This window comes from Blastomyces gilchristii, assembly GCF_000003855.2.
Source record: "Blastomyces gilchristii SLH14081 genomic scaffold supercont1.25, whole genome shotgun sequence".
In the NCBI taxonomy this organism is placed as follows: domain Eukaryota; kingdom Fungi; phylum Ascomycota; class Eurotiomycetes; order Onygenales; family Ajellomycetaceae; genus Blastomyces; species Blastomyces gilchristii.
In genome coordinates, this window is record NW_003101657.1 from 459,313 (window position 1) to 474,162 (window position 14,850).

The following is a 14,850-nucleotide window of genomic DNA, read 5'->3' on the forward strand; positions in this document are numbered from 1 at the left end:
ATCTGCTTTCTCAGTTATGCTGAAGTATTCAGCCTGAAAATAATGAAAATATGAAGAGAGAGCTTATCTGTTCAGATCAACTTCTGTCATAAATTCATGATATTTATATTATCTTGATTACCTGGATTTTGCAGGTATCTGAGAACTCATCTCTTATTAATAATAAGATTGTGAAAATGTGCTGTAGTGTGAGAATCATTGATAGAGAATCTAGACATATTTACATATATCTGATCAGAGATTGTATGAGCAGGGAAGAGATAATCATAGATCTGCAGAGTCACAGAAGACACTGATAAAATCAGAAGCTTTATAAGAACTGTCAGCTAGAGTCTGTAAGAAATTACTTATAGAAAGACTTACAGTAAAGAGAAGAACTGCACTGTTTAGAGTCAGAAGCTGGCCTGAGAAAGGCATGAGATTGATCACTAGTCTGAAGATCAGATGTGATGACAGAACTGAGAGAAGTGAAGATACTATTATAAGCAGTGACATCTCTGCTTCATCAGCTGATAAAAAGTGATTAGAGAAGTTACAGAAACATCTATAAGAAGCTCAGTGATAATCAGATATTATTTATAAGATATTAAAATTGAAAATTTTTTTTATTCTTGAGAAGTTCTTGAATTAATATATAGATATTATTAGAAACACTCTCTCTCTGTTATCTGAATAAAAATACTTTGTGAATAAATAAGAATACTCACAGTTTATAAGAATGAAAGCTGTTATAGAAAAAGAAAAAAGAAGATAAGATTCTATGAACAGATCTGAGATATTTATACTACTTTAAAAAGATTTATTTACACTGTGAATAATTTCATGAAACAGTCAGATCACTCTAGTAAATAAAGAGTGATTATAAATTATAGATCTGAATCTTTCTATATAACTATAAAGAGTGATTGCAGACTGTAGATATCTTGATTCTACAATTCTACAGAGTTGATAAAAGAATGAAAAATTCCTCATAATTCTATAGTGTTAAAGAATAATGATTCATGAGAATGAGTGAAAGATTAACTCATAAATACTTCTCTTTAATAAGAGTGATCTTACAGAGAGTGATTCATCTATGAGATGAATCTGTGTAATGATCACATAAGAATCTTATAAAAATAATTAAGAGTCAATTGAAACTCTTCTGTATAAAAGATGTGAGATGAATCTATATAATAGTCAGAGAAGAATCTGTAGACTATAAAGAATCTTATAAAATAAGAAACTGAGTGATAGACTCTTTTCTCTTCATAGTAATAAGAGATTTTTCCTCACTGAGATTTTTTATAGATATAAAGAATTTTTAGTGAGTATCACTGCAGTGCTGAGCTGATTCTATGAAGTCACTCAGTGAAAGACTTTGCAGACAAAGTCTTAGAGAGAAGAGAGTATGTAAGAAATCTCACTTCTTGTGAATTCTTTATCTCTATTTCTATCTCTTATATAATCAATAGAGTTAGTGGCCCTTGACTACACATAACTATATAGACTGAAGTTCACAAATACTATTCATAACTCAGCTTGAATACTATTATACATTTGACTTCTACATTTTATCTTTCTACCGCGAATACTTCTAGTAGTTAACAGTATATATCACACCAAGCTGCAAACACCCGAATAATCGCCTGCGAGCACTTATTCTTACAATTTCTTACATATTTCTCCCTCTCTAAGACTTCATTCATGAAGTCTTTCACTAAGTGACTTTATAGAATCAGCTCAGCACTGCAGTAATACTCACTAAAAATTCTTCATATCTATAAAAAAAACCTCAGTGAGGAAAAATCTCTTATTATTATAAAAAGAAAAGAGTCTGTCACTCAGTTTCTTATTCTGTGAGATTCTTTGTAATCTACAGATTCTTCTCTGACTATTACACAGATTCATCTTATATCTTTTATATACAAGAGTTTCAGTTGACTCTTAACTATTTCTATAAGATTCTTATGTAATTATTACATAGATTCATCTCACAGATAAATCACTCTCTGTGAGATTATCTTTATTAAAGAGAAGTATTTATATATTAATCTTTCACTCATTCTTATGAATCATTGTTCTTTGACACTGTAGAATTGTGAGGAATTTTTCATTCTTTCATTAACTCTGTAGAATTATAGAATTAAGATATTCACAGTCTGCAATCACTCTTTATAGTTATATAGAAAGATTCAGATCTGTAATTCATAATCACTCTTTATTTACTAGAGTAATCTGACTGTTTTATGAGATTATTCACAGTGTAAGTAAATCTCTCTAGAGTAGTATAAATACTTCAGATCTGTCTATAGAATCTTATCTTCTTTTTTCTTTTTCTGTAACATCTTTTATTCTTATAAACTGTGAGTATTATTATTCATCTGTGAAGTGTTTTCACTTAAATAATAGAGAGAGAGTGTTTCTGACAATATCTGTATATTAAGTCAAGAACTTCTCAAGAATAAAAATTTTTTTAATTTTAATATCTTTATAAATAATGTCTGACTGCTGCTGAGCTTATTATGAGTGTTTCTATAACTTCTCTAATCACTTTTTATCAGCTGATAAAGCAGAGATACTATCATTCATAATAGTATATTCATTTCTTTCAGCTCTGTCACTGTATCTGATCTTCAGATCAGTAATCAATTCTATATCTCTCTCAGATTAGTCTCTGACTCTAAGCAGTATAGTCTCACTCTTTGCTGTAAGTCTTCTTATAAGTAATTTCTTACAGATTCTAGCTGATAGTTCTTATAAAGCTCTCAGTATTGTCAGTGTCTTCTGCAGTCTCACAGATCTACAATTACTTTCTCTCTGCTCACACAATCTCTGATCAGATATATGCAAATATGTCTAGATTCTCTATCAATGATTCTCATACTACAGTGCATTTCTGCAATCTCATTGTCAATGAGAGATGAGTTTCCAGATACTCATAAAATTCAGATAATTAAGACAATATGAATGTCATGAATTTATAATAGAAGTTAATCTGAACAGATAAGTCTTCTCTCTATATTTCAATTATTTTCAAGCTGAATACTTCAGTATAACTGAGAAAGCAGACACAGCTTTGTAAGAGAGATCTGATCACACATGCAGACAGTCAGCTCTTAAGACTCTGCTGTAACTGTATATATTCTGATGTTCAGCTTCTCTGAAGTCTGTGTATTTCTGATGATCTTCATGTTAAATGTAATAATTATCTGTATCACAGATATAATACTCTCTGCTTCTTTGAAGAGAGAAATTAATAGTTATAAGAGAATTGAGTATCATAGATATTAAGAATGTAAGTGTGAGTTTTCTTTATTTTTTCTTTATTAATCTCTAAATTGTGTTTGCAGTTCTGTTTCTATTTTCTTGTTTTTTTTTTTTTAACTTTAATAAGAATATGATTTCTTCTTCTCTTTATATACACTGTGAACTGTTCATCTCAGTAGAAACTCATTATCTTATAGACTAGAATTTGCAAATGACAGTGTTAATATCTTTATTATAATCAGATTCTTAGTGAAGACTGCATTATTCTGACTTATCAGAATTCATAGTATAGAAGTCATATCTCAGCTTTCACAGATATCTTATCTGCTCAGATAATTCTCAAGTGAACTTATTTATTTTATCAGAATACTCTTATTACTGAATCTTGAATCAGAGCTTATAATCTTACTTCTCTGAGTTAATAATTTCTTTGATCTGATATTTTCTTTCACTCTCTAATACTTTGTAAATAGAGTGATGAGTCACAGAATTCTCTTCTAAGAATTTCTTATATTCACAGAGTAAAGAGACATGAAAGATATTATATATCTATAACTTAGATAACAGTTTCAATCTATAGAACTGTGAGCTAACTTTCTTCATAATCTTATAAGACTCTGTTCACAAGAGATTCAGCTTCTTACTAGATCTCTGTATAATAATGTTTTCTAGACTCAGTCAGACTCTATTATCTTTCTTAAAACTCTTTGCAATGTGCTTGAAGTCATAGTATCTCTTCTAATACTCTTGAGTCTTTCTCAAGAATTTACAGGCTTTCTCTCAGATATTCTGAATTCTCTCAGCCTATTCACAGATATTATCACACTCTATAGTGTACTCTTACAGATCTATTAAGATTATTTATAAATGAGTCTCAGTGAGCATCTCAAAGAGGGTTTTATCTGTGCTGACATACTTTGAGTTATTATATATAAACTCTGTAAGTAATAATCAATACACTCAGTCATTCTAATTGTAATTGACAAAGTATTACAGATACTGTTTTAATATACTCATCAGATATTCTATCTGATCATCTGTCTGTTGATGAAAAGCTGTGCTTAGATCTCATAAGATCTTCAGTATAGTTATCAGATCAGATCAGAACTTCTCTATAAAGATTAATCTTCTATCTGAGATAATATTCACAGATAATTCATGCAACTGAATCACATCACAGACAAAGATATAAGTTAAATTCTTTAACTTCAAGTTCTTGTAAGTGAGTATAAAGTGTGTTATCTTGATAAAGTAATTCACTATTATCAGCACACTGTCAAAACAGGCATTATATATATTCTTACTTTCAGAGAGACTTATAAGAATGTTCATTTCTAGCTATTTTCAAGATTTCTGTAAGATGAGTAGAGAAGTAAATTCTTTATATAATCTGAATCATACTATCTGTGAACTCTGATAAATAGTATAAGAATTCACTATCTTCTTTACAAGTGCTCATATCTTCAGTTAGAAGTATTTTCTTATAAGCAACTCATGAGTTCTAGTGTCTATAAAATAACTCACTAGAGAAGAGTCATGATATCTTTTAATAAGTTCTATACATAGAAACTTATTCACAGGTATATAAATTCAGTTCTCTCTTCATAAGAGATTATTTAAGTCTCTTCAATTCTTTATTTCTGCAGGATTAATCTCTGCTGTGAGCAGTTTCTAAATATACTAAGTATATTCATTCTTCAGTTGCAGTTCAGACAATCTGAATAGAAAATCTTATAAAGACTTATACTCTGTTTTCTCTTACATCAGATCTTTCACAGTACTTCTCAAAGCCTGTAAATTCTTCAGATTATAGATACTCTATTCAAGAATTCTCATAGAGATTCTTAGAGTGTTGACTCTCAGTATTATAGAGAGTAATTATACAGACTTCTTTCCTCTCTTCTCTCTCTTCTCTTATAAGAGATTGAGAGACTCTTCAGTCAATCTCTTTATAACACTCAGTTTAAGCATTCTGTGAAGCTTTTCTGTCTTCTCTAGTCTCTCTATGTCTGTTATTCTGGTCTTCTTAATATAGTCTGATCTGTGAGAGAGTTTATCTGCTGAATTCTTAGTTCTCTTAATATATTCTATCTTGAATCAGAACTTACTCAGTCTCTGAGCTCAGTGAATCTGCTACTGTAAGAGTTTCTTAATTAAAGTAAACTGTTATAAGCTGTTATAATCAGTTCTAACAGTAATCACTGTTACAAGGTTCTCAAAGTAGTGATATTAGTGATAGAAGAATTTCACTATTGTAAGATTAACTTCAGTTATAATAGAATAGTCTTAATCTATGAAGATTCTATCTGAATATCATCTGTAATAATTACATATTCTAGAAAATTAATCTGATAGATACTGAAGTTACACTTTACAAGCTTAATATATAGTTCTGTCTCATCTAAGATCTTCAACACACTTTATACATACTTAGTATGTTCTTTCTTCTTTGCAGAGTACATCATCACATCATTCAAATATATTATTATAAAGATATTTAGATATATGTGAAGTATTTTATTAATAAAAAGACTGAAATACTGTAGAGATATTAGTCAAATCAAAAGATATTACTAGATATTCAAATAATTTCAGTGCAGTTCTAAAGACAGTTTTTCATTCATTCTCAGACTGTATTTACAGCTGTGTATATATATTGATCACATTCAGTTATATGAATATAACAGCTTCTGTGAGATGATTGATTATATTCTCAATCAGAGACAGAGAATAGTAACTCTTTATTATCTTAAAGTTCAGATTATGATAGTTTATATATAATCTGAGATCTTCATTCTTCATCTTCATAAATATCACAAAGGCTTTTACAGAGATCTGTGAAGATTAAATAAAGTTATTCTTCAGATTCTTCTTTATATAGATCTGTAAGATCTCTGTCTTATAATAAGAGAGTTTATAGATTAATTCTCTGAAGAGTTTCTACTCTTCTATCAAATCTATTATCAGATTCTTCTTACAGTAAGAAGAAAGCTCAGCTGTCTTTACTAAGCTGAATATCTCTATAAGATCTTGATATTTCTCTGATATCTGAAGCTCAGTTTTTCTGACTATAAAGTTCTCAGATATTTATAAAGTTATTATATAGATAAGCTTGTCTTCTCTAATCAACTCTACAGCATCAACTGATTCTATCTCTGTAAGTGAGTCTATCAACACTGATTAGAAGTATAAACCTGACTTGTAGACAGCTATGTACAGATTGTGTTTTTAAAGTTATACAAGTCTCAAGTATATGTTATCTATGATATCTGTGATAATTACAGTTTCTATAAATCTTCTTCAGATTCTAAAGAGATCTTGTAATTCAAAGAAAACTCTTATAAGTCTCTTAACTCTCAGATCTGAGTTCTTACATTCTGCTTATTATAAGAGCAGATTCTCAGTTTTCATCACTCAGCTCATTTATTTCATAAGCTTTGAAGACACTATAGTGACCTGAGATTCTGAGTTTATTAATACTTCTTATACTTACAGAGCAGCAGTATCACAGTGCAGTCTCTCTTTATAAGTAAGTATTTTCATCAGAGAAGTAACAGATTCAGATATCAGCTTTAAGACTCTTAAGAAGACTGTTACTGACTCTGTTTATAACTTCTTAAATTTCTATTTTAATTTATCTGAATAGTTTATATGAAGATATTCTGATTTAGAATAAATGAAGTAGAGTCTCTTTTTCTTAATCTCTCTATTATTCACTCTATTTATAAGAGCTTATAAAGCTCTCTCTCTTTACTTAGTAGTCAGATATAAATCTCTCTATATCTTATCATCTTTTTCTGATAAATCTGTTCTCTATTATTCTGACTCTCACAGAGTCAGTTAATGATTTACTCTCTATAAGTCTGTAACTCTCACAGTGATCTGTAAGTAGTGAATAAAAGTTATCAGTTTCTTCAGAGTCAAGAACTTAGAGTCTTATTTAATAAGCTTATTCTACATATCTTTATTCAGTCTCTTTATAAATATTATCATTCAGATCTTATTTCAGAGCTCTGTTTTCACAGATCTCAATTCATATTATAATTTCATGAAGTACTATGAGTAGTCTTTATCAGATTTCTTATCTCTTTTTCTAATATTAATAATCACAGCTCAGATATTCTCTATTCAGCTCACAGAGTCTCTCAACTTATTCTTCAGATAGATCTTGAGAATAGATCAGTGAGATCTCTTATAATTATTCTCTAGATAATTCAGTCAGTTCTTGACTTCAGTATAGTAGAGATCTGTTATTATATAGATAACAGCTTCTTCATATTTCATATTACATAGCTCAGCTTGTAAGTCAATTTCAAATACAAACTTGTAAAAGCTTTTATAGATTGTGGTTCAGTAAGTAATCTTAAGTAATCATAGCTTAAGAAAGTTTTTTTTCAGTTCATGAGTGTCTCTGAAGATTATATCTACAGACTCAGTTTGAGAATGTTTACAGATAGTAAGTATTTCTTATAAAGAAATAGCTTGATTCTGTAGAAGATACTCAAGAATGTTCTTCACTGAGATTGATTTATTCATGAGTTCAGAGAGTTTCTCTGTCACAGATACAGAGAATGATATTCTGTGAGTGATTGATAAGTTCTCTGAGACTTCTTTTATAAAGATTATTCATAATTCAGATGACTGCTTCTGAGTGTCTGCAGTAGAGTTTACAGAGATTGAAGTATATAAGTTTCTAGTTCTTTCAGTTATAACAGACAGTTACTGACTGACTGAGCTTGAAATGTAAGAATAAGTGCTCACAGATAATTATTCAGATGTTTACAGCTTGATATGATATATACTGTTAACTACTAGAAGTATTCATAGTAGAAAGATAAAATGTAGAGATTAAATATATAATAGTATTCAAGCTGAGTTATAAATAGTATTCATGAACTCCAGTCTATATAGATGTGTGTAGCCAAGGGCTGCTAACTCTATTGATTACGCGAGAGATAGGAATAGAGGTAAAGGATCCGCGAGGAGCGGGATTTCTTACATACTGTAACGTGACAGAATTAAAGCAGTGACTAGTCAGCATTATTATGTAGATAGTTGTTTAAGAAGCTCTATAAGTAAGCTTAACTATCTTACTTAAATAGTGAGCTCATGAGCTACAGAGTTATTACAAGAATATCACAGATATAGTACTTAATATACTAAGAAAATTGTATGAGAAATGCAGTAACTCTTATATATATTTCAGTAGAAGAAAACAAATCACTGACTTCTTTAATGAGAAGTCAGTATCTAGCTATTCTATATAGATAATGAACAGATACTCTTCTTCTATTCTACAAGTAAGAAAAGCTGAAGTGATATCTTAGCAGTATCTTATTATTATGAAAGAGTAATCTGCTGATCTTGTATAGAAGCAGAGTTCTTATATTTATTAATCAGATCTTTCTATATTACATCTGACTGATATCATAGAGTGGTTGAAAACTAGCTTAAACAGTTTGTGAAATAAATGAAATTATTCATAGAGAAGTGATAAGCTGTGTGAAACTATAACAGAGTCTTAATACAGTCAGAGATATAATAATACTCTTTTTCTTAAAAGTATAGTTCTGATACTCTTAAGATTATCAGATTAGAAATTATCTTTGTTATATAGTAATAATTATCAAGCAATTTGACAGTACATGTGCTGCACATAGTATAAAGAAATAGATGAGTTTCGCTGCTAACTGTGTAGATCTTCTTTTTCTCATCTCTATTCAAACTAAACATATGATAAGTGAATTTCTTATATATCAATTTAAAATATGAAAAATGTAGTTAATAAGTGACTTATAGATCTCTTATCATATTCTCATTCTATATCTAAAATTTCTCATAAAGGTGATATATTTTAGAGACAAAGTTAATAGTAGTAACAGAATTTTTTGAAAAGATCTTTCTTCTCTATTACATCTTTTTTCTCCTTCTTCTTCATTTATAATAGTAAGTGTATGAGAGTATTATTCTTGAAAGATAATAAGAGACTTATTTTGATATTTTCTAGTAAATAATAAATGTCTTTGTAATGCAGCCGCAGTCTCTATGACTGTCAAGAAAGCCAGGTTAAAGATAATGACAGTAGCATTAACAGACTGCAGAAGTATTACTTTTATTACTATATCTTCTTCTTCTTCTACATCTCTTGCAGCTGTGGCAGTAGAAGCTGTGTCTTACAGTGAGATGTTACTTCTTCTACTGATTGATTTAACAGTATTCAGTTCTTTCTCTACTTCTCTCTCTACTGTTGTAACACTGCCTGTCTTCTTAATTAACACAGTGATATATAACCTCATGTAATTATTTAGAGAGAATCTCAAAGAGAGCTTGATTCTGAAAACAGTAACTCAGAGAAGTTCAATCTATAGTTTCTCTTCTATGATATATCTGAGCCCTGCTCAGAATGCTGCTGAGTTGAGTCTACAGAGTCTTATAGTTTCTTTATCTTCTCTCTGTAAGAAGACTCTGATACTATTATTATTATTATTATTATTATTCTTCAATTATAGATGTATACAGTCAGAGACTATGACATCTACCTGAGAATCTTTAGTTCTCAGAGTTTTTCCTATATCTATAGAGTCAACTATTATACATTTATCAATTTCAGATATGTAAAATCAGAAAATTCCAGCTCAGAATATAAAAACTGTTTATAAATTACAGTATTTTAACACCTTCTGATACTTTGAAATCATTTGAAAATAACATGACAAAGAAAAAGAGAACATAGTCTTAAAGATAGACACATTAAATAGATAGATAGAAAAAAACAGAAAGAAACAAGTACAGTAAAGAGAGACTATAACAAAATAAAATTATTAAAAGATAGTATATAGCTGTTTTAACAGACTATATCTAATCAATTTCCATCTCTTCATATTCAGATACTTCTGAATTCAGTCATTTTCTTATAACTACTTGAGTTTCTGATAGAAAGTCTATTAAGTATTTAATTCCTATCTCAGTTGAGAATAAGAACCTTATATTTAATTGATTTAAATCATACTTCTTCTTCAATCTGACTCTGAGATCATTGTATAATACACAATACACTACAATATACTCAGAATTTTCATTTATATTGCAGAATAAGCACTCTGTTGAATTAAATCTATTATCAAATCTTTGTATATAGAATTTGAAATAATCATGTTCTAATTTCAGCTGAATTATAGATGAGAATATTTTCTTTTTACATTGAATTGAACAAGATTTTCACTTTGATTTTATCTTAAATCTTGAATAATGTATACTTTTCTTTTATTTTTATCAGCTTTCATTTCACTTATTTAAACAAGATTCTTTTATCTTTCTCTTTATAAAAGATCAGAACACTGTTTTTTGAATAGATCTACTTAATTCTGAACTCTTTTTTACAGCTGAATTAGTCAATTCATTGCTATAAATATTCATATAAGCAGGAACTTAGTGTAGATGAATTATCAGTTTTAATATTCTTCTCTTTTGAATTTGTAAAATAGAGTTTAAAATCAGTTTAAGATTCATTTGATTATTATGAATCTGACTATTTCTAAGTCTTGTTAAAGCAGCTTGACTATTAGAGAATATTCATATCTCTTTCAAACTGTTTTCTCTTTTATAAGATTTTATTTCAATGAGTTTGAAAGCTTTCACTATTATAAATAGTTCAGTATCAAAGACTTCAGATTCACAGTCTAAATTTCAGAAATCTGAGATAAAATTAATATTATCTTCAGTATAAGCAATGCCTGTATCTAATCTATTTAAATTCTCATTTTTTGAGTTATCTGAGTAAATCAGAATAGAGTCTTTAATATTAATTGTAGAGATTTTCTTTAAATACTGTTCATATTCTCTCTCTTTAGATAGTTCACTTATTTGTAAGTCTATGAGAGATTTCAGTCTTTCTATTCAGAGAGATATCTTCTCATGATCAATTTTCTCAATATTTAATGAAGAAAATTGATTTTTAATAAGTGAACATAGTCTATACAGTTGAGAGAGTATTTTCTTTAAAGTATTATTCTCATTTCAATTAAGAAATCTATTTTAATTCAGTTCATTTTCTGACTTAACTAATAAAAATAAAGAAGAGACTCTTTCTCTGATTAAATAATTTAAGCTTATCTTCATGACTCTTAGATCATAGTTTATACAGGCGTTTTCAAATTAAATAGCAGAAGATGAAATTGAAGCTTCAATTCTCATTACTTTAATAGAAGATGATTTGAATACTCTCAGAATTCTTCTCAAAGCTCTGTTTTATACACTTTGAAAGAGTTCAGTGAAATTATCTTGATTATTTCATCAAACTTGAACTTTATAATCAGCTACTGAGATAATACAGGCTATGTATAACTGTCTCATAGCCTGAAAGAATAGATCTCTCTCAGTATTTAATAGTCTGATTATACTATTCAGTAGTCTCTCTGTCTTGATGATTCTTTGTTAAATATAATATTTAAAATTCAACTTGAAGTTTAATCATACTTCTAGTCATTTGACATTCAAACTGAGTTTAATCTCTATATTTAAAAGCGTTAGACTTAGTTCATTCTTATTAAATCTGAAAAAAAAGTGAATTAACTCAGTTTTATTTATATTAAATTGAATTAGATTAAGATCTGCTTTAATAAAGATTTTCTCTACTGCTTTCTCAATCACTTCTAGATTCTCTTTAATTATCTTTAAACTGTAGAGTAGACTTATATTATCTATATAACTTAAAGAACTCACTATTTTCATCTCTCTATTCTTGAGTAGATATGCAGTGTATATTATAAATAAAACAGATAAGATTAAAGATTTTTACAGTACTTCTATTTATATCTCAGTCTTATCTTGTTTTCTTTCATCAAAGAATAGTTGTATAATTCTTTTAAATATGAAATAATTAACTCATTTTATTATAGAAAGTGACAGTTTTAACATCTTCAAAGTTTGAATTATCTTAGACTTTGAAACATGATCAAATGCATCTTTTATATCAATAAAAACTACAGTTGAGATCAGGCCTTCATGCTTTATTACTTGAATATTATGAATAACTGAAAGAACAGTGTTAATTACAGAACATTATTTTCTAACTCTCATCTATTCATTAAATAGAAGGGAATTACTAATAGAGCTTATAAAAGACAATTTAGTAGCTATTATCTTTTCTAGAACTTTTCTTAAATAGTTCAACAGAGATATTACTTTATATAACTTAGATATTGAAGCTTTTCTATTAGATTTTATAAGAGTTACTTCAGTAGCTTCTTCTCAGTATTCAGAATAATAATCATTTTTTAAAAGATTGAAAAAGAGATTAAAATATTCATTCTTCAAGTAGAAATATGTGTTTTAAATAATTAAGTGATTGATTGAATCAGGCCCTGCAGCAGTTTTAATTAAACTTGAGAATATTACTGACTCTAGTTAATTACATATAAGCTCAGATCATTCTCAGTTATTTTCATTAATATATTTATAAAATAACATATTCTTCTCTTCTAAATGTAATGAGTTTTGAAAGAGAATTCTTATAAAAGCTTAACACTTTTTCTCAAAAGAGTTTGCTGTATATAATTCATTCTGAAATTCATATTCTAAGATTCAAAGCTTTACTACACTTCTTGTTTTAGCATAGTTGAAGAGTTTAAAAACTTCTTTTTCTTATACTTCTTTAAGAAATTTGTTTCAGTAATCTGTTTTAACTCTTTTAATATCTGAAAAATATTCATTTCAAATAGCTTTAAACTCTTTATCAGATATTAAGTTATTCTTTCAGTCTCTTTTAGCAGTGACTAATTACTTTCTTTTAAACATAATATTCTTATTTTATCAAGGTTTGAAATACTCAGAAGACTTTTTCTTTGAAATATTTTCTCTAATACTTATTAGAAGAATAGATGTAATCAGCTTTACTTTATTCTCAAGTATTTCATTGAAGATATCTTGACTTTGATTTCAATAGAGCTAACTCTGCTTTTCAGATTTCAGCTGTTTTACTCTTTCTTTAACTACTTTTTAATCAGCTTTTTCAAAGTTATACTGATTAGAGAGAAGAGCATTTTCACTTCTTTATTTTTCACTCAGTTCAATATCAAATTGAATAATCTCATGACTTAATTCTGAGGTTTCATTTAAATCAATAAATCAGTTTATAAGTCTTTTTTCAATTAGATTTTATGATATGAAAGTTAAATCTATAATAGATTTCTGTTTCATATCTTTTCTAAAGAATGTTTATTGATCAGATTTATTAACTAAATTTATTAAATACTTAAAAGTTTATTTAACTAGTTTATCTACTCTTACTGCTCTTATATATTCTGAGTTTTATTAAAGATAATATGCATTGAAGTCTTCTATAATTATAGAGTTTTTTAAGAGAGTTATCTTTAAAAATTCTCTATCAATTGTTCAGATATTATTGTTTTCTTTCAATGATTTTTCATTATAAATATTTATAACTTAAATAGTATCAAACTTATTCTCTTTATCTATAATATCACTCACTAAAATATCAGAGTCAGATATAATATTAAATCTCAGATTAAATTAATATCTTGATCTTTTTCTCTCATAGATTACTACTCTTGATTTTATCTCAGATTTTTCAGAAAGAAAGTAGTAATAGCTTGAATAAGAAATGATGTACTTTTACTCAGTATCAAAGTTTAATTCTTGAAGAAAGACAAAGTGAACTTTTTATTCAAATACAATCTGAAGATAAGAATAAATATAATTTAAGTTTCTATTCATATTGTTTGGAATAAATGTGATTTTTGAAGAGTTTTTAAACTTTTTTTGTTATTTTTGTTGTATATTCATACTAAATGAGAGTGAAGATAGAGTAGAATCTAATTACTATCATTAGATAGTAGATTATAACTATTTTAAAAAGCAGAAATCTCAACTGCTTACATTCTATCTAGTTTATTATCAGAGTCATTTCTCAATTCTCTAATCTTAATAGATGTTTAAGAATTCAAATTCTGTTTATATTTAGCTAAAGAATTGAAGTTTGAAGATTTAAATAGTTAAGAGTTTCTTCTTTTTAAGCTTACAGTTGTAGATTTACTAGCTTGACTTTTCTCTTCAGTTTTAGATTCACTTTGAGCTTTATCTTTTCTTCAGTTCTTCTAAGTTCTTGAAGTAAATACACATTCTTTTGAGCTAGATGCATGTTTTTCTTTACAATTAAAGCACTTGAGCAGAGTATATTGATATATTTCATCTCTTTTTAAGTATGTTTCATATTTATACTTACTAGTTTTGTGATCTCTAGCACAGAATGTGCATTTTAAGTCTCTGAAACAAGAGATTACAAAGTGTTCATATCTTTGACAGTTTAAATACTGTGTTTGAGATTTGAAATTCATTCTTGAGTCTTTGTATTCATGAACTCTCATTTTCAAACCTGCTACTCTTACTTCAGAGATTCTTGATTATTTAACTATCTTTGTATATACTAGAACAGAGGCATTTCTTCTACTCTATCTGAACTCAATTGAATTAAGTTATACAGGCACTTTTCTCAGTTGAATAGAATTGTATTCTTCTAATTCATTTTTGAGAAGTAGTATTTCTTTCTCACAGTGAAAAGTTTCAACTGAAATATCATAAAGA

At 27.8% G+C, this 14,850-nt stretch overlaps 1 protein-coding gene across 1 annotated transcript; it reads right to left on the bottom strand.

The window, feature by feature from the left end:
- Positions 1-14,386: 14,386 nt before the first annotated feature.
- On the bottom strand, positions 14,387-14,579 carry BDBG_17807 (uncharacterized protein; the record flags this gene model as incomplete). Its single annotated transcript, XM_031725451.1, has 1 exon — positions 14,387-14,579. A coding segment is annotated over one exon (192 nt), but the record flags the coding sequence as incomplete, so codon positions are not given.
- Between the last annotated feature and the right edge of the window lie 271 nt (positions 14,580-14,850).